This window comes from Lichenostomus cassidix, unplaced genomic scaffold, assembly GCF_008360975.1.
Source record: "Lichenostomus cassidix isolate B80296 unplaced genomic scaffold, HeHo_3.0 HiC_scaffold_35, whole genome shotgun sequence".
Taxonomy (NCBI): domain Eukaryota; kingdom Metazoa; phylum Chordata; class Aves; order Passeriformes; family Meliphagidae; genus Lichenostomus; species Lichenostomus cassidix.
In genome coordinates, this window is record NW_028147256.1 from 1,698,512 (window position 1) to 1,717,883 (window position 19,372).

The 19,372-nt window shown below is 55.3% G+C and overlaps 5 protein-coding genes across 11 annotated transcripts in view; 3 read left to right on the top strand and 2 right to left on the bottom strand.

The window, feature by feature from the left end:
* The window catches only part of LOC146424046 (alpha-soluble NSF attachment protein-like), a 26,413-nt gene extending 25,996 nt beyond the window's left edge, over positions 1–417 (bottom strand). The window contains exon 1 of the mRNA XM_085044024.1: positions 372–417. Within this exon, the coding sequence (XP_084900150.1) occupies positions 372–417 (46 nt within the window). The remainder of the gene's footprint in view (positions 1–371) is intronic.
* Positions 418–660: 243 nt separating this feature from the next.
* On the top strand, positions 661–6,719 carry LOC146424047 (ribosome biogenesis protein NOP53-like). The gene is made up of 13 exons (XM_085044062.1): positions 661–904; positions 1,262–1,326; positions 1,417–1,501; positions 2,085–2,293; positions 2,722–2,792; positions 2,908–3,003; positions 3,590–3,688; positions 4,250–4,411; positions 5,327–5,502; positions 6,009–6,075; positions 6,323–6,399; positions 6,530–6,586; positions 6,680–6,719. The coding sequence occupies exons 1-13, from the start codon at positions 711–713 to the stop codon at positions 6,684–6,686; spliced, it is 1,365 nt and encodes a 454-aa protein (XP_084900188.1). The 5' UTR covers positions 661–710; the 3' UTR covers positions 6,687–6,719.
* Positions 6,720–6,941: 222 nt separating this feature from the next.
* Positions 6,942–11,301, bottom strand: LOC146424048 (gap junction delta-2 protein-like). Of its 7 annotated transcripts, none has more exons than XR_014847171.1 (3): positions 11,220–11,301; positions 8,747–9,707; positions 6,942–8,187 (listed from the first exon to the last, which is right to left on the bottom strand). XR_014847171.1 is itself a non-coding variant. In XM_085044063.1 (2 exons), the coding sequence occupies exons 1-2, from the start codon at positions 11,288–11,290 to the stop codon at positions 8,897–8,899; spliced, it is 882 nt and encodes a 293-aa protein (XP_084900189.1). In that variant the 5' UTR covers positions 11,291–11,301; the 3' UTR covers positions 8,470–8,896. The 7 variants fall into 7 exon arrangements, 1 of the variants encoding a protein (XP_084900189.1); XR_014847169.1 differs by having other exon boundaries at positions 6,942–8,388; XR_014847166.1 differs by having other exon boundaries at positions 6,942–8,097; positions 8,500–9,707.
* Positions 11,302–11,737: 436 nt separating this feature from the next.
* On the top strand, positions 11,738–13,470 carry LOC146424049 (selenoprotein W-like). Its single transcript, XM_085044059.1, has 5 exons — positions 11,738–11,924; positions 12,316–12,340; positions 12,439–12,492; positions 13,188–13,262; positions 13,351–13,470. The coding sequence occupies exons 1-5, from the start codon at positions 11,893–11,895 to the stop codon at positions 13,423–13,425; spliced, it is 261 nt and encodes an 86-aa protein (XP_084900185.1). The 5' UTR covers positions 11,738–11,892; the 3' UTR covers positions 13,426–13,470.
* A 1,742-nt stretch (positions 13,471–15,212) lies between these two features.
* On the top strand, positions 15,213–17,557 carry LOC146424050 (histone H3.3A). The gene is made up of 4 exons (XM_085044035.1): positions 15,213–15,315; positions 15,736–15,879; positions 16,567–16,720; positions 17,410–17,557. Exons 2-4 carry the CDS (start codon positions 15,752–15,754, stop codon positions 17,536–17,538), a joined length of 411 nt encoding a protein of 136 aa, XP_084900161.1. The 5' UTR covers positions 15,213–15,315; positions 15,736–15,751; the 3' UTR covers positions 17,539–17,557.
* Positions 17,558–19,372: the final 1,815 nt, after the last annotated feature.

The window sequence follows — 19,372 nt, forward strand, 5'->3', positions numbered from 1 at the left end:
GGATCTGCCGAGTGACGCCAAAAATCCCTCAAATCACATCCAAAAACCACCCAAAAACCCCAAAGCAGGGATGGATCTCCGCGGCTCCCACAGATCCGAGAGAGAAGGGCGAAGAGATCCAAGGAGTGACCCCGAAATCCCCCAGAAACTTCCCCAAATCCTCCAAAACCAGGGACCAACCTGTCCCTCAAAACCAGGGAACTAATAAAGGCACAGCGAAGCTGAAAGGCTGTTCCGAATTTTTGGGGTGCCACAGGGAGGGCGAAGGGCATTCTCGGGCGGCTTTGCGGCACATTTTGGGGGATTTTGAGGCACATTTTGAGGCACATTTCGGGGGATTTTGAGGCACATTTCGGGGGATTTTGAGGCACATTTCGGGGGATTTTGAGGCACATTTCGGGGGATTTTGAGGCACATTTTGCGGGATTTCGGGGCACATCTGGGGCTGCAGATGGACAGCGACCTTACCAAAATGGTCTCACGGCCGAGCCACGTCCTCCTCAACTAGCTCTTTTCCTGTCCTTCCCAACATGGCGATAAAGTTGTTTTTATTCCTCACCGAGGCAGCTCCGCCTCTTCCCGCCCTTTTTATTCCGCGGCGACCGGAAGTTCCCTCAGGGCTCCCCTGGGTCTTCCCGCCCTTTTTCCGCCGCGGGAACCGGAAGTTCCCTCAGGCCACTTCCGCCGCCCTCACGCCGAGCCCTCACGAAATGGCGGCGGCAGAGTCTTTCCTCGCCTTCAACCCCGCGGCGCGGCCGGGCCCCTCCGCCGCCTCCCGCCGCCGCGCCCGCGGGCCTCGCAACCGCAAGAAGGGCTGGAAGCGCTGGAGCGGCCCCGAGGCGCAGCTGGGCCGCGAAATCGGCGATTTCCTGGAGGATGTGGGGCTGCAGGAGCGAGCGGCGGGGTGAGGAGGGGCTGAGGGGCTTTGGGGGGAGCGGCGGGGTGTTGGAGAGTCGGGAGGGGATTCGGAGGGGACTGTGAGGGGCTTTGGGTGCTCCCGGAGCTCCTGGAGGGTCTTGGAGGGGATTTGGGAGGACTCGGAGGGATCTGGGGAATTTCCTTTATTTTAGAAGTGTAATGAATTTGCGGAGCGCTCTATAACTTCTCCGGCATCCCAGATTTTGGGCGGGAGCTCCTAATTTTGTGGGATTTGAATCCGGGGAGCCTTTGAGGGACTCCTAGGTTTTGAGAAAAATCGTTAATTTTGAGGCGGGGTGGACTTTGAGGTTTGAAAATTCTAATTCTGGGGCTTTTCCTTCAGGGGTTTGATCGCCGAGCAGCCTGACGAGGGGCTTTTCTTCCTGGACAAGGGAAATGCCCCCAAAGGTGAGCTTTTTTTGCCCCGAAATAAAACTTTTTGACCCTTTTTGACTCCCCGAGGGTTCTGAGGCTCCCTGACCCTCTCGACTCCCCCAGGCCGACGCCTCAGGAAGCCTCCAGAGAAACCTCTTCATGTCGACCTCGTTCTGCAGCCTCTCTCCAAGGTGCCTCCCCCGAAAGAGTGAGTCTGGGGGCGATTTTTGGGTGAATTCCCCCTAAAAATGGACTCGGGGGGGGATTTGGGGGTGAGATCCCTCCTAAAAATGGATTTTTTGGGGGGATTTTGGGGTGAGTTGCCCTTAAAAATGGATTTTTTTTGAGGATTTTTGGGTGAGTTCCACCTAAGAAATGGATTTTTGGGGGGAAGTTTGGGTGAATTCCCCCTAAAAATGGACTCTGGGGGGATGTTTGGGTGAATTGCACCTAAAATGGATTTTTTTGAGGATTTGGGGGGATTTTGGGGTGAGTTCCCCCTAAAAATGGATTTTTCGGGGGATGTTTGGGTGAGTTCCCCCTAATAAATGGACTCTGGGGGGATTTTGGGGTGAGTTTCCCCTAAAAAGTAGATTTTTTGGGGTGAGTTCCCCCTAAAAATGGATTTTTTGGAGGATTTTTGGGTGAGTTCCCCCTAAAAAGTGGATTTTTTTGGGGATTTTTGGCTGAATTCCCCCCCAAACCCCCCCCAGTTCCCTCTCAGGACCCTCCCCACATTCGGGGGGCTCATTTTCGGGGGTCTCCCCCCTCTAACTCCCCCTTTTCTCCAGCATCTGCGCCCACCAGACCCCGAACGGGCGGAAGGAGAGGCGGCGGCAGGAGTTTTGGGAGAAAAAGGCGGAAAAAGGGATTTTCCCGCGGGGGGAGCGGCGGCTGCGGGCCAGGCTGAGGCGGGGGGCAGCGCCCACCCCCCAGAAACCCCCCGAGCTGGGGCGCTCCGACCCCCAGAGGGGCTTCTACGACATCTGGGGGGAGCACAGTGAGTCGGGGGGCAAGTTTGGGGGGTCTGGGGGCGATTTTTGGGGGTTTGGGTGCGATTTTTGGGGGTTTGGGTGCGATTTTTGGGGGTTTGGGGGCAATTTTTAGGGGTTTGGGGGCAATTTTGGGGGGGTTGGGTGCGATTTTTGGGGGTTTGGAAGCAGTTTTTGGGGGTTTGGGTGCGATTTTTGGGGGTTTGGGTGCAATTTTTGGGGGTTTGGGTGCAATTTTTGGGGTTTGGGTGCAATTTTTGGGGTTTGGGAAGATTTAGGGTTGGATTATAGGGGTTTTGGGGGCAGTGGGAGCTCCTTCTGAGGGGAATTCGGGAGGAACAAAGGCACTTTTTGGGGTGGAGGGGATAATTTTGGGAGGCTGAGGCACATTTCTTGGGGTGGGGCTGATTTTGGGGATCCCCTCTGTGCCCCCCAGACCCCCTGGACGCCCCCCTGGCCGGGGAGGACCCCTGGTACCTCCAGCAGACCAAGAAGCTGCGGGTGCAGGTGAGACCCCAAACCCCCTGGGTGTCCCCCACAGCTTGGGGGTCTCGTTTTCGGGGTTGGGGTCTCGTTTTCGGGGTTGGGGTCTCATATTTGGGGTGTCCCCCCCCTTTCCCAGCGTCCCCCCCGGCTCCAGGCCAAGCCATCGCCACTGCCCCCCGTGGAGGTCATCGGCCAGGGAGGGTCCTACAACCCCCCCTTCCAGGCACACCAGGTTTGGGGCGATTTTTGGGGTCCTGGGAGGATTTTTGGGGTCCTGGGGGGATTTGGGGGTATCAAGGGGGATTCAGGGGATCCCAGGGGCACTTTAGAGGGGATTTTGGGGTGTTTCAGGGGATTTTGGAGATCCCAGAACGCATTAAGGTTTCCCAGGGTGGTTTTGGGGGTCTTGGGGTGGTTTTGTGGAATCCCACGAAGGTTTTAGGGTGTCCCGGAAAGTTGGGGGATCCCAGGGTGGTTTTGGGGTCTCCTGGCAGGTTTGGGGGTCTCAGGGAGTTTCTTGAGGGTCTCGGGGTGGTTTTGGGGTGTCCTGGCAAGTCTGGGGGGTCCCAGGGTGGTTTTTGGGGGTCTCAGGGTGGTTTTGGGGATCCCAGGAAGTTTTGTGGGATCCCAGGGTGGTTTTGGGGTCTCCTGGCAGGTCTGGGGTCTCAGGGTGGTTTTTGGGGTTCCCAGGCTGGTTTTTTGGGATCCCAGGGTGGTTTTTGGGGTTCCCAGGGTGGTTTTTGGGTATCCCAGGGTGGTTTTGGGGTCTCAGGGTGGTTTTGGGGTCTCAGGGTGACCCCACATCCCCCTTTTCCCAGGATTTGCTGCTCCAAGCGCTGCAGGTGGAGACGAGGAGGAAGAGGGAGGAGGACAAGGTGGAGAGGAGGCTGAAGGTCACCGAGGAGCCTCCCTCGGAGGTGGGAATCCGGGGATTCGGGATCTGAGCCCCAAAATTGGGGATCTGAGCCCCAAAGTTCGGGATCTGAGCCCCAGAATTCGGGATCTGAGCCCCAAAATTGGGGATCTGAGCCCCAGAATTTGGGATCTGAGCCCCAGAATTTGGGATCTGAGCCCCAGAATTCGGGATCTGAGCCCCAGAATTTGGGATCTGAGCCCCAAAATTTGGGATCTGAGCCCCAAAATTCAGGATCTGACCCCCAAAATTTGGGATCTGAGCCCCAAAATTCGGGATCTGAGCCCCGGAATTTGGGATCTGAGCCCCGGAATTTGGGATCTGAGCCCCAAAATTTGGGATCTGAGCCCCAAAATTCGGGATCTGAGCCTGGAATTCAGGATCTGAGCCCTGGAATTGGGGATTTGAGCACCAAAGTTTGGGATCTGAGCCCCGGAATTTGGGATCTGAGCCCCAAAATTTGGGATCTGAGCCCTGGAATTTGGGATCTGAGCCCCAAAATTGGGGATCTGAGCCCCAAAATTCGGGATCCGAGTCCCCCATCCCGGAATTCTGGGTCCTGCAGGAGGCTGTGCTGCAGGAGCAGCTGCAGGGACTCCTGGAGGAGGAGGAGGAAGAGAAGGAGGAAGAAAAAGAGGAGCAAAATGAGGATCTCCAGAAAAAACGGCAACAGCCGGAGAGGAAAACAGAGAAACAGCGACGGAAAGAGAAGGAGGAGAAGGAAAAGGTGAAGGATTTGGGATTGGGATTGGGATTTGGGATGGGATTGGGATTGGGGGGGGATCATGGAGGGAGAAAGGATTGGGATTGAGGGATTCAGAGAGATTTGCAGGGTTGGGATCAGATTTTAGGGGAGCGAGGAGTTCAGGGGGTGTGGATGGGATGGGACAGGATGTGGGATCTGTGGGATTTATGGGATTTGGGATTTATGGGATTTGGGATGGACATTCAGTGTCCCCCAGGCCACTGTCCGGTGGCTCCAAAGGCTGTTCCAGCTGTGGGATCTGTGGGATCTATGATACCTATGGGATGGGATTTACGGGATCTATGATACCTATGGGATCTCTGGGATGGGATTTATGGGATCAATGGGATCTCTGGGATCTGTGGGATTTCTGGGATGGGATTTCTGGGATCCATGGGATCTAATGGGACGGTCACTCCAGGCTGGTGTCCGGTGGCGCTCCCGCCTGGCCGCCCGGCGGCTCCAGGGGCTGTTCCAGCTGTGGGATCTGATGGGATTTATGGGATTTATGGGATCAATGGGATCTCTGGGATGGGATTTCTGGGGTCTAACAGGGTGGTCACTCGGTGTCCCCAGGCCGGTGTCCGGTCTCGCTCCCGCCTGGCCGCCCGGCGGCTCCAGGGGCTGTTCCAGCTGTGGGATCTGTGTGATCTATGGGATTTATGGGATCTCTGGGATCTCTGGGATGGGATCCATGGGATCTAACGGGGTGGTCACTGGGTGTCCCCAGGCCGGTGTCCGGTGGCGCTCCCGCCTGGCTGCCCGGCGGCTCCAGGGGCTGTTCAGCTGTGGGATCTGATGGGATTTATGGGATCTATGATATCTATGGGATCTCTGGGGTGGGATTTATGGGATCCATGGGGTCTAACGGGATGGATGGTCACTGGGTGTCCCCAGGCCGGTGTCCGGTCTCGCTCCCGCCTGGCCGCCCGGCGGCTCCAGGGGCTGTTCCAGCTGCGCTCGCTGCGCAGAGCTCTGCGGCTGAGGGACTCGGAGCTGCAGCGCCGCAGGATCCTCCGGGAGCAGCGCAGGAAGCAGCAGGAGACTGAGCCCAGGCGGCTGGGCAGGCTGAGGTGGGGAAAAAACGGGGAAAATGGGGGTTTGGGGAGGGAAAAGGGGAAAAACAGCAAAAAAAATGGGAAAAAAATGGGAAAAAATGGGGGGTTGGGGAGTGAAAAGGGAAAAAAATGGGGGGTTGGGGATGGAAAAGGGGAAAAACAGCAAAAAAAGGGGGAAAAATGGGGGAAAAATGGGAAAATGGGGGTTTGGGGAGGGAAAAATGGCTTGGGGAGGGAAAAGGGGAAAAACTGGAAAAAATGGGGTGTTTGGGGAGAGAAAAGTGCAGTTTGGAGAGAGAAGAATTGGTATTTAGGGAGGAAGAGGAAGGAGCTGCAGGGCAAAAGGGGATTTTGGGTGGGAAACAGGATTTGGGAAGCGAAAAAAGGGATTTTTTTGGGGGAAAAGGGGGATTTAGGAGTAAACCCCCCAGTTTTGGGAGCCAAACCGTGGGATTTTGAGGTTGATTTGAGGAATTTTGGGGTTTTTGAGGCACAAAATCCCAATTTTTTGGGAATTCCAGGTATGAGGATCTCGGCCCAGAGGTGCAGCTCAGTGAGGATCTCCCTGAATCCCTGCGGAGCCTCCGGGTGAGTTTTTTTGGGGTGGAAAATCCCATTTTTTGGGTTTTTTTGGGCTCTTAGCACCCTGTGATGAGACCCATCCTTGCGCTACGAGAATTCCCAGATGGGGAATGTGAAGGATTTTGGGGTTCTGAGGTTTTGTTGTGTGGATGAGACCTCGGGGGCTGAGGGTGCTGGGCTGGGGGGACATTCCTGAGCTCCCAAAAAAACCAGGAATTCCCAAAAAAACCTCGGGAAAATCCCAAAATTGCAGCCCGAGGGGAACGTGCTCCGGGATCGCTTCAAGAGCCTCCAGAGGAGGAACATGATCGAGCCCAGGGAGAGAGCCAAGTGAGTTGGGGGACCCCAAAATCAGGGCTGGGACCCCAAAATCGGGGCTGGGACCCCAAAACTGAGGGGAAATCCCCGAATTTCAACCCTGGACCTCATTTTGACCCAAATTCTCGCCGTTTCTCCCCAGATTCAAGAGGAGGTATCGGGTGAAATACGTGGAAAAACGATCATTCCGGGAAGTGACGTGAGTTTTGGGGTGGCTGGGGGGGTTGGAACCCCAAAATTTGGGATCCCCCTGACCCCCCTGACCTTTCTCTTCCTCCTTTTTCTGTTCCAGGGTGTGACCAGGAATTCCCCAAATAAATTCCTTTGGAGCAGCTGTGGGTCTGGGGGGTCATTTTTGGGGAGGGCAGGGGGGATTTGGGGGGTCTGGTCCCTTTTTGGGGAGGTTGATCCCATTTTTGGGGTCTCTGAACTCATTTTTGGGGGGTTGAACCTATTTTTGGGGTTCTGAACTCATTCTGGGGGTGACAGGAGATGGGATTGGGGACACAAGACACCCAGGACACTCCAAAAAAACCCCAAAAATCCCCCAGAGCCACTCTGTGACCTCTTTATTTACACTTTGGGGGGGCTCTGCCCCCCCCAGCACCTCAGACCCCTCCCCAAATAAATTCCCCCAAATAAATCCCTCCCCAAAATAAATAAACATCCCAAAATAAATATTAACACCCCAAAATAAATACACCCCGAAATAATTATAAATAACCCTGAAATAATTATAAATAACCCCAAAATAAATACAAATTCCCCCAAATAAACACATCCTGAAATAAATACAAACAGCCCTCAATAAATGCACCTGAAAATAAATATAAACACCCCAAAATAAATATTATAAATGCCCCAAAATAAATACAAACCACCCCAAATCACCACAGCCCCAAAACTGGATGGGGGAACAAATTTGGGGGAAATTTTTTGAAAAAGCAGCAGCAACTTTTGGGGTGAAATGCTGAAATTTGGAGATTTTGGGGAAGACAAAGCTTGGGAATTTTGGGGGTCCAAAAGCACAGGAATGTTGGGAAATCTGATGATTTTAGGGATGAAACCCCAGTAATTCTGGGGGCAAACCACAGCATTTTGGGTCTGAACTCCCCGATGGTTTGGGTCCAAAGGTCAGAAATTTTGGGAGAAAACTCTTGACAATTTTGGGGCTAAACTGGAATGATTTTTGCCTCCAAAGTTTAGAAATTTGGGAGTGAAATGCTGGAGATTTTGGGTCCAAATCCCAGCAATTCAGGGATGAAATCCCAACAATTTTGGGTTCAAACTGTGGTGATTTTGGGTTCAAACCCCAACGATTTGGGGTCAATCCCTGGTCATTTTCAGTCCAAACCCTGGCGATTTGGGAATGAAATCCTGACAATTGTGGCTCCAATTCCCATCAATTCTGGGATGAAATCTTCACAATTCTGACTCCAAACTTCACCCTTTTGGGATCTCGACGTTTGTGGCTCCAAACTTGAGGGATTTTGGCTCCAATCCTTGCAAATTTGGGGATGAAATCCCAACACTTGTGGCTCCAAAGCCCATGAATTCAGGGATGAAACCCCAAAACATCTGTGGCTCCAATTCCCATCAATTTGGGGATGAAATCTTGACTACTGTGGCTCCAAACCCCACTGATTTGGGAGCAAAATCCCAATGACTTCAGCTGCTGTTCCCACTAATCCAGGGATGAAATCCCAAAGACTTTGGGACCGAAATCCTCATGATTTTTGCTCCAATCTCCACCAATTCAGCGATGAAACCCCAACAGTTTTGGGATTGAAATCCCAATACCTTTGGGACCAAAATCCTCATGATTTTAGCTCCATTTCCCACCAATCCAGCGATGAAATCCCAATGACTTTGACTCCAATCTTCACCAATCCAGCGATGAAATTCCAACAATTTTAGGATTAAAATCCCAACACCTTTGGGACCGAAATCCTCATGATTTTTGCTCCAATCCCCTCCAATCCAGCGATGAAACCCCAACAACTTTGGCTCCATTTCTCACCAATCCAGCAGTGAAATCCCAATGATTTTGACTCCAATCTTCACCACTCCGGGGATGAAACCCCAACAGTTTTGGGATTGAAATCCCAACACCTTTGGGACTGAAATCCTGACAATTTTGGCTCCAATCCCCACCAATCCAGGGATGAAACCCCAGGAATTTTGGGATTGAAATCCCAATACCTTTGGGACCAAAATCCCAACGACTTTGGGACTGAAATCCTCATGATTTTGGCTCCAATCCCCATCAACCCAGGGATGAAACCCCAACGACTTTGGCTCCATTTCCCACCAATCCAGCGATGAAATTCCAACAATTTTAGGATTAAAATCCCAACACCTTTGAGACTGAAATCCCAACGACTTTGGGACTGAAATCCTGACGATTTTGGCTCCAATCCCCACCAACCCAGCAACAAAACCCCAACAACCTTGATGAAACCAAAACCCTACTGCCTTCCCCTCCAACCCAACCCCACCCAACCCCAAATCACACGTAGGCCGACTCGCTGGACTGCGTCCGGCCCAGGGCGGGCGCCGGGGCAGGCGCCGGGGCCACCAGGTCCTTTTTCCTGGCGTCACTGAGGGACTTGCGCCGCGCCCTGGCGCCGCGCACCGCCGCGCGCACCTTGCGCCAGCCCAGGTGGTTGAGCTCGGCCAGGTTGAGCAGGACGCAGACGCCTGACACGGCGAACATGAACACCAGGAACACGGTTTTCTCGGTGGGCCGCGACACGTAGCACTCCACCTCCTTGACGCAGGGGTAGCGGTCGCACTCGAAGATGGCCGGCACGTTGAACCCGTACAGGAAGTACTGCCCGCCCAGGAACCCGATCTCCAGCGCGTTGCGGAAAACCACCTGGATGACGTAGAAACGGGAGATTCCCTCCTGGCGCTTCATCTTGGCGCTGCGGGGCGGCCGCGGCGGCGGGCCCGGCGCCTCCTTGGGGTCGTCGGGGTCATCCTTGGTGGCGCCGTCGGGGCTGGCGGCCAGCGCCCCGTTCAGCTTGGGCTTCTTGGCGTCCAGCAGCGGGTAGAGGAAGGAGTAGCGTCGCTCGCGCTGCTTGGCCGCCTGGTGCACGGAGTAGGTGATGAAGCAGAGGCTGGGCGTGCAGACCAGGATGATCTGGAACACCCAGTAGCGGATGTGCGAGATGGGGAAGGCTTTGTCGTAGCACGCCTGGTTGCAGCCCGGCTGCAGCGTGTTGCACATGAACATGGTCTGCTCGTCCTCGTACACCGTCTCGCCCACGATGGCCACGATGAGGATGCGGAAAATCACCACCACCGTCAGCAGGATCCTGGGGACAGGGAGAGGTGGGATGGGTTGGGGAGAGAGGTGGGGATGGACTGGGGAAAGGGGAAAGGTGGGGATGGATTGTGGGGAGAGAGAGGGGAAACATGGGGATGGATGGTGGAGAGAGGAGGTTCTGCACAGGGATGGATTGTGGGGAGAAGGTGGGGATGGACTGGGGAGAGAGGGGGAAAGGTGGGGATAAGGTGGGGATGGATGGTGGGATAGAGAGGAGGACAGGTGGGGAGGGGTTGGGCAGAGAGGGGGAAGGTGGGGATGGATGTTGGGGACAGGAGGAAAGGTGGGGATGGATGGTGGGGAAAGGACATTCTGCACAGGGATGGATGGTGGAGAGAGGAGGTTCTGCACAGGGATGGATCCTGGGCTCAGCCTGGAGGTGTGGCTCTGATGTGAACACCTGGGTTGGACACTGATTTGGGGGTTCTGCCTGGATCTGCACACCTGGCTTGGGCCTGCACACCTGGCTGGGTCCTACCTGGAGCTGGACATGTAGGGCTGAACCCAGAGCTGTGGTCCTACCTGGACACGAAGGTCCTAACTGGACATGAGGGTCCCACCTGGACACGAGGGTCCCACCTGGCTGTGGCTCCTCACCTGCCTGCTCACCTGGCTCCCACCTGGCTCCCACCTGGCCACGTGTCCCCAGCCGGGCAGGTGGCTCAGCCGGTCACGTGCTCCCCGCGGGGACACCGGAAGCCGTGGGCGGCGCTGAGCCGCCAGGGTCACCTGGGGACACCTGGGGACACCTGGATCCGGACGCGTGGGTCACACCTGTCCCCCAAATCCCGCCTGGATTTGTCGCAGGTGCCGCTCGGGGGGTGTCACCCCCGCAGTCCCCAGAGGGGGTGGGGCAGCTCTGGGGACCTTTCCGTCCCTCCCCCCCGCGGGAGGCCCCCCCGGCTGTCCCAGTGTCACCAGTGTCACCTGCTGCCGGAGGGGAGGTGACAGCGGGGAGGGGACAGCGGCGGGGGCGAGCGGGGGAGGGCTTGGGGGTCCCGGGAGGGTTGGGAGAGGATTTTGGGGTCCGGGAGGGGATGGGGGAAGGTCTGGAGGGTCAAGGGGGTTTTGGGGTCCGGGGGGCGCGGGGGGTCGGGCTGTGCGGGGATGCTGCGCCGGGGTGGCACGGGGAGAATCTGGGGGATCCGGTGGGAATTTGGGAGTGCCGGGGAATTCGGGGGTCGCGAGGTAATTTGGGGGTCCCGGTGGGGAATTCGGGGGTCCCAGGGGGGAATTCGGGGGTCCCGGGGGGAATTCAGGGGTCCCAGGGGGATCCCAGGGCTCCGTGCGAGGACACGGGGGAATCTCGGCGCTCCGGGCTGGGGGGGAATCCGGGGGAATGTGGAGGTCGGGAGAGCTCTGGGGGTTCGGGGGGGATCTGGGGGTCCCGGGGTGAGATCTGGGGGTCGCGGGGTGAGATTTAGGGGTCCCGAGGTGAGATTTGGGGGTCGCGCGGTGGGATTTGGGGGTCGCGGGGCTGCACTCGGGGGTCGCCGCTGACCTGCCGATCATGGTGGAGTGCTGCTGCACCGCCGCTTCCAGCAGCCGCTCCAGGATCGTCCATTCGCCCATGGCTCCGCGCTCGGGGGCGCCTGGCCCCGGGACCCCGGGACCCCCCGGCTCAGCGGCGGCCCCCCCGCGCCCGGCCCCCGGGATCGGGAGGATCCAGAGGATCCATGGGCAGAGCCGCCGAGAGCCGCGGCGGGGGAGGGACGGGGAGGGACTGGGGGGTTGGACTGGGGATACTGGGCGGGACTGGGAGACTGGGAGGGACTGGGAGGGACTGGGGGAACTGGGCGGGACTGGGGGGGATTGGACTGGGGATACTGGGCGGGACTGGGAGACTGGGAGGGACTGGGAGACTGGGAGGGACTGGGGGAACTGGGAGGGGCTGCGGGGGCTGGACTGGGGGAACTGGGAGGGACTGGGAGACTGGGCGGGACTGGGATGGACTGGGAGGGACTGGGGGAACTGGGAGGGACTGGGAGACTGGGAGGGACTGGGATACTGGGGTCCCTATACTGGTTGTACTGGTGGCACTGTGGTTTCCATACTGGCTGTACTGGTGGCACTGGGGCTCCCCGCTGTCCCCGCACTGGTTTCTCCGCTAGCCCCGCACTGGTTTCACTGGTCCCACTGCTGGCTCCGCCCCTCCCGCATGCGCAGTTGCAGCCATGGCGCCGCTCCGAGTCCATGTCGTTTACTGGTACCGGGGAGACCCTAAATCCTGGGAGACCCCAAATCCTGGGAGACCCTAAATCCGGGGAGACCCTAAATCCGGGGAGACCCTAAATTTGGGGAGACCCTAAATCCTGGGGGACCCTAAATTTTGGGGGGTTCCTAAATTCTGGGTGTGTCACTAAATCGGAGGGGGGTCCCTGTGCCCCTGGGGGGGTTCCTAATTAATTCCACGGGGGTCCCTAATTAATCCCGGGGGGGTTCCCTAATTAATTCCGGGGAGGTTCCCTAATTAATCCCGGGGTCTCCACGTGCCCCGGGGGTGACCCTAATTCCAGAGGTGTCCCTCAACCCGGGGAGTCCCCAATCCCCAAATTTTTAGGGTTTCCCCCCAAACCCCTCACTGACCTCTTCCCCAGCGGAGCCTGAGGCTACAAACCCAAGGTGAGACCCCAAAGCCCCCAAAATCGGGGGAGAAACCCCCAAAATGACCGCGGGGCGCCCCCCCGCCGTGGGGTGACGCCCCCACCCCAAAATTGCAGTTTGAGAAGCTCAAGCAGCAGCTGGAGCGGCGCTTCCCCGGAGCCCTGGACGTGGTGGGTCTGATTTTGGGGGAAATCCCCTAATTTGGGGGATTTTGGGGGCTCTGCAGGATTTGGGGGGATCAGGGTTTTGGTGGGATGCACAGGATTTGGGGGATCTCGAGGTTTTCAGTGGGATCTGCAGGGTTGGGGGAATCCACGGGATTTTGGGGTGAATCCACGGGATTTTGGGTGAGGTGCACAGGATTTTTGGGGGGTGGTCTTGGGATTTTTGGGTGTGATGTATAGGATTTGGGGTCTCTGGGGATTTTTGGGTGGGATCCCCAGGATTTTGGGTGAGATGCACAGGATTTAGGGTCTCTGGGGATTTTTGGGTGAGATGCACAGGATTTTGGGGCCTCTGGGGATTTTTGGGTGAGATCCCCAGGATTTTGGGTGGGATCCCCAGGATTTTGGGGTCTCTGGGAATTTTTGGGTGAGATGCACAGGATTTTGGGGTCTCTGGGGGTTTTTGGGTGGGATCCCCAGGATTTTGGGTGAGATGCACAGGATTTTGGGGTCTCTGGGGATTTTTGGGTGAGATCCCCAGGATTTGGGGTCTCTGGGGATTTTTGGGTGAGATCCCCAGCATTTTGGGGTCTCTGGGGATTTTTGGGTGGGATCCCCAGGATTTTGGGGTCTCTGGGGATTTTTGGGTGAGATCCCCAGCATTTTGGGGTCTCTCAGCTGCCCCCCCCGTGCCCCCCCAGAGCGGCCAGGGCACCCCGGAGGTGACAGGATGGTTTGAGGTGACAGTGGGGGGACAGCTGGTCCACTCCAAGAAGGTGGGTGTCCCTCCCCTCCCTCCCCTCCCCTCCCCGATTTTGGGGTCCCTTTTTTGGGGTGTCACCCCTGAGCGCTGCCCACCCCCAGAACGGCGATGGCTTCGTGGACAGTGACCCCAAACTCCGCAGGATCCTGGCTGCCATCGAGTCCCGCCTGGCCTAGGCCCCGCTGAGGGCGCGCCGGCGTGACATGTCGCGATATATCGCGGAGCATCATGATATATCGCGATATATCGCGGCGTATCGTGATATACTGCGATATATCGGGGCGTATGGTGGTATATCGTGATATATCGGGGCGTATGGTGGTATATCGTGATATATCGCGGCGTATTGTGATATATCGCGATATATCACGGCGTGTCGCGACGGAGGTGACCCCCCAGCCCCCCAGGGCCACCCCCCGCGCTCCATGACGGGAATTGCCGAAACGCTGCCGGCACAGGGCGATCCCCAGATCCCGCGCGGGGGGTGGGACAGGGGGGCTGTGGGTTCACATCCCAAAACCCTAAATCCCTCCAATCCCACCCTAAATCCCTCTAATTGCACCCAGAATTCCTGCATTGCACCCCAAACCCTTCAGATCACACCCTAAATCCCTCATATTCCACCCTAAATCCCTCTAATTGCACCCAAAATTCCTGCATCCCACCCCAAACCCTTCATATTCCACCCTAAATCCCTCTAATTGCACCCTAAATCCCTCCAATCCCACCCAAAATTCCTGCATCCCACCCCAAACCCTTTATATCCCTCCCCAAACCCTTCACTTCTGTCCCCAAATACTCCAAATCCCACCCCAAATCCCTCCTATCCCACCCTAAATTATTTTGTTCCAACCAAATCCTTCAGATCCCACCCGAAACCCTTCATTTCTGACCTTAAACACTTTGAATCCCACCCAAAATCCCTCCTATCCCACCCAAAAATCTTCATATTTCACCCAAAACCCTTCAAATCCCACCCTAAATCCCTCCAATCCCACCCCAAAATCCTTCTGCATCCCCAAATCCTTCCCTTCTGCTTTCACTGGTGCCATTTTCAGCCAAATTTAGCTTTTTTCAGGAATCTCTCCCATGGAACACTCCCTAAGAGGCTGAAAAATTGGGAAAAAAAGCCTTTAAAGCACTGAAAATATCCAACAATTTGATTATTCCCCCATCTATTGGCTCCCCACCCCCCATTCCAGTTGCCTTCCGTGACTCGGTGGCCTTTTGGGAATAAAACATTGGAAATTTGAGCCAGATTTGGGTGTTTTTTGGGCTGTTTGTGGGGTTTTTTTGGGTGTATTTGTGGGGAAAAGGGAACTGGGGGCGATGCGTCATTCCAAGCTCTTCCAAATTCCATTTTCTCGCCTAATCCTTAAAAACCAGCGTTGTGTAAGTAGGGGATTATGAAATTATTCCTTTCGGGAATGAAATGATGGAAAATCGAGCTGGATTTGGGCTATTAGGGGTTTTTTTTTCAGCATCAGCACACCTCCCTCAGAGCTCTTCCAAGCTTCACCCCCTCATTTAAAACGTAACGGAATGATTAAATTATTGATCTGTTCCTCTCGGGAATAAAAGATGGAAAACCGAGACGCACTCGGGTGGGTTTTGTGGGGTTTTTTTTTTGGCATCAATTCGATGTTTTAACGGGAAAAGCCACCTGAGGAAGGAGGGATGGAGGCGACGCGTCGCTCCGAGCTCTCCCACCCGCCGCGCTCTCGCTTAAACCCCAAAAAACCAACACCGCGGAGTTGGGGAATTGGGAATTACAGAACCAGGAGGCGAAAAAAGCCCCGGGGAATTGGGAATTACAGAACTAGGAGGCGGGAAAAGCCGCGGGGCGCCTCGGGCTGAGCGTCCCCTCAGGCCGCCAAGATGGCGGCGCCGCCTCACCTCAGCCGACCCTCCCCGTTCCCGCCCCGCCGCGCGGGGCATGACGGGAGCCGCCCTCAGCCGGGCCCGCCATTTTCTGCCGGGAAAGGCGGGAAGGGGGAGATCGAAGCCGCCGCAGCCGCACCGCGGAACCCCCACGGCTCCAGCGCCGCCGCCAGCGCCTCTCGCAGGTACCGGGGGCGCGGCGGCGGTCGGGGGTCGGTGCCGGGGAGCGGCGGGGCGGAAATACCGGGGGGGCTCCGGTGCGCCGGGGGGGTTGGGGTCGCCTGAGGAGACGCTGCGCCTTGATCCCGCCTTCCGTGCGCGGCCGCGCGCTGATTGGTCAGGCAGCCGGGGCGTGATTGGCGGGGAGGCACGTCCATCAAAGGAAGGGCGAGGAGATGCACCGCCCCGGCGGGTTCGCGGGGCCTTCTGGGAGTTGTAGTTCGGAGTAGCGCGGCAGTCGCGCTCAGCCAATCAGGCGCGAGGGAGTGCTCACGTGACGGCGCGCGGGTGCTCGTGGGAGCTGTAGTCGTGTAGGCCGCGCGGCGCTCTTTCCGTGATTTTCCCGTTTTCGCTCTTTTTTTCCCCGTTTTTCCCGGCGCGGCCAGGCTGTGACGGCCCGGGATGGCCCGCACCAAGCAGACGGCTCGGAAATCCACCGGCGGCAAGGCGCCGCGGAAGCAGCTCGCCACCAAGGCGGCCCGGAAGAGCGCGCCGTCCACGGGGGGAGTGAAGAAACCGCATCGCTACCGGTAACGGGGACATGGGGACACCGGGGGGGGACATGGGGACACTGAGGGGGGACATGGGGACACCGGGGGGGGACAGTGGGACATGGGGACACCGGGGGGGGACACGGCGGGGATACGGGGACAGTGGGGACATGGGGACTCTGCTACGGGGGGTCACAGGGACATGGGGACACTGGTGCAGGGGGACACGGGGACATGGGGACAGTGGGGACACCGGGAGGAACAGTGGGGGGACACTGGGACCAGGGGACACGGGAACATTGGGGACACTGCGGGGGGGACAGTGAGGACACTGGGACCGGGGCACAGGGGGACATTGGGACATTGGGGACACCGGGAGTACAGTGGTGACACCAGGGGGACACTGGGGGGATACGGGGACACCGGGGGGACAGTGGGGACACTGGGAACAGAGGGACACGGAGACATTGGGGACACCAGGGGTACAGTGGGGGGGACACGGGGACACTGGGAGGACACTGGGGGGACACTGGGACCGGGAGACACGGGGACATGGGGGGACATGGAGGGGGACACGGGGACACTGGGACCGGGGCACATGGGGACACTGGGGGGACAGTGGGGGGCACGTGGGGACATGGGGACACTGGCAGGGGGGGACAGTGGGGACACTGAGGGGTGTCACGGGTCTCCCCAGCTGTCCCCAACCCCTGTCACTGTCCCCAGGCCCGGCACGGTGGCCCTGCGGGAGATCCGGCGCTACCAGAAGTCCACGGAGCTGCTGATCCGGAAGCTTCCGTTCCAGCGGCTGGTCAGGGAGATCGCGCAGGACTTCAAAACCGACCTGCGCTTCCAGAGCGCCGCCATCGGCGCCCTGCAGGTGAGGGACACACCTGAAACACACCTGGGGACACCTGGGACACCTGGGGTACACCTGGGGACACACCTGGGTAGGGACAGTGACACCCCAAAACCGACCTGCGCTTCCAGAGCGCCGCCATCGGGGCACTGCAGGTGAGGGACACACCTGAGACACACCTGGGGATACACCTGAGACACCTGGGGACACCTAGGCAGGGACAGTGACACCCCAAAACCGACCTGTGCTGCCATCGGGGTGCTGCAGGTGAGGGACACACCTGGGACACACCTGGGACACCTGGGGACACACCTGGGGACACCTGGGACACACCTAGGTAGGGACAGTGACACCCCAAAACTGACCTGCTATTCCAGAGCGCCACCATCAGGGCTCTGCAGGTGAGGGACACACCTGGGGACACACCTTGGGACACACCTGTGTCACCTGTGTGAGGGACATGTGCCCCAGGAGGGCAGCGAGGCTCACCTGGTGGGGCTGTTTGGGGACACAGGGATGGGACTGGGGGACTGGGGAGGTGACAGATGTCCCCTGTGTGTCCCCTGTGTGTCACCTGTGTGTCACCTGTGTCCCACCTTGTGTCACACCTGTCCCACCTGTGTGTCACACCTGTGTGTCACACCTGTCCTACTTGTGTCACACCTGTCCCACCTGTGTCACACCTGTCCCACCTGTGTCACACCCGCCAGGAGGCCAGCGAGGCGTACCTGGTGGGGCTCTTCGAGGACACCAACCTGTGCGCCATCCACGCCAAGCGTGTCACCATCATGCCCAAGGACATCCAGCTGGCGCGGCGGATCCGCGGCGAGCGCGCCTAGCCGCGGGATTTCGGGGAATTTTGGGGATTTTTGGGGGATTTTGGGGGTTTCTGGGGTGGTTTTGCTTCTTTTTTGTACACTGGGGGGTTTTCCCGGGGTGGGGGGTTGGGGAGTTCCTGGTTTTCTACACGTTTTTTGGGGGGAAAAAGGGGAATTTTGGGGGTTTTCGGGGGGTTTGTTGTCACCCTGCGTCCGTCGGGATAATAATAATAAAAAAAACCCAAAAAATCCCATGGAAATCTTGGAATTTCTCCCAAATCTTTGGGATTTGCCGAATTCCCATCCTTTATCCCAAAATTTTGGGGTCTCTAGTCGTGGCCTGGATCCCAAATTCCCGAAAATTCTGTGGCTTTTTGGGGTGGTTTCACCTTTTTTTGGGTTTTTTTGGGGTTTTTTGTGTAATTTTGGGAATTCCTCGGTGGGAATTTTGGGAATTCCTCGGGAATTTGGGAATTCCTTCCATTTTGGGAATTCCCGATTTTCTCCACGTTGTTTTTTTGGGGGCAAAATGAGGCATTTTGGGGTCGGCTCTGCCGGAATGAAGCAAATCCCACAGAAATCCCCTAATTTTCTTTGGGATTTCCTCCCAGATTTAGGGTACATCCACCTCAGAATCCCGAAATTTGGGGTGGGGGGTGGGGCTGGGGATTATCCTGGAGATTGATCACTTGTGACACTTTGGGATAAATTTATCCCAATAATCGGGATTAGGGGGAGGGCGGCCGAGGGCTGGGGTGGGGGAGGTGAGGGAGGGGGAGGGGAACGGGGAGGGTTTGATATCAAAATCGATATCAAAATCGATCCTTCGAGATCAAAACTGGGGTTTGGTTTGAACTTCCCATAAAAACACAGGTTTTGGTGTTATTTGTGTAAAAATATCTCATTTTTAATTTAAAAATATTTCATTTTTTATCTAAAAATATCTAATTTTTAATTTAAAAATATTTCATTTTTTATCTAAAAATATCTAATTTTTAATTTAAAAATATCTCATTTTCTATATAAAAATATCTCATTTTCTATATAAAAATATCTCATTTTTATATAAAAATATCTCAGTTTTTACTTAAAAGTATCTCAGTTTTACACAAAAATACCTCCTTTTTATTTAAAAATATGTAATTTTTATATAAAAATATGTAATTTTATATTAAAATATCTCAATTTTTATATAAAAATTCCCCCTTTTCTATGTAAAAATATCTCATTTTTATATAAAAATATCTCAGTTTTTATCTCAAAATATCTCATTTTTATGTAAAAATATCTCATTTTTATTTAAAAATACATCATTTTTTATTTAAAAATATCTCAGTTTTTATATAAAAATATCTCATTTTGTATAAAAATATCTCATTTTCTATATAAAAATATCTCATTTTTTATATAAAATCCCATTTTTTTATAGAAGGGAATTTCATATAAATATCCATTTTTAACAGAAATAGAGATTTTGCTAACAAGATCCAATCTTTACCTCAATAGAGGTTTTTAATCTCCAATATTTTGTGTCAAAATTTAGGGATTTTTATATAAATATCAATTTTTAATATAAAAACAGAGGGATTTCGATACAAACATCCAATTTTTATTTTTGGATCCAAATAATCGATTTTTCAATGTAAACATTCATCAGTTTGACACAAACAATCCATTTTTTTATTCTAAATATCAAACTTTTGGCACAAATAATCAACTTTTAATACCGAATTTGCTACAAACACAAAGTTTTAACATCAATAATCCATTTTTTTTATTCTAAATATCGAACTTTTGGTACAAATAACCAATTTTTAATACTGAGTTTGTTACAAAGTTTTCACATCAATATCTC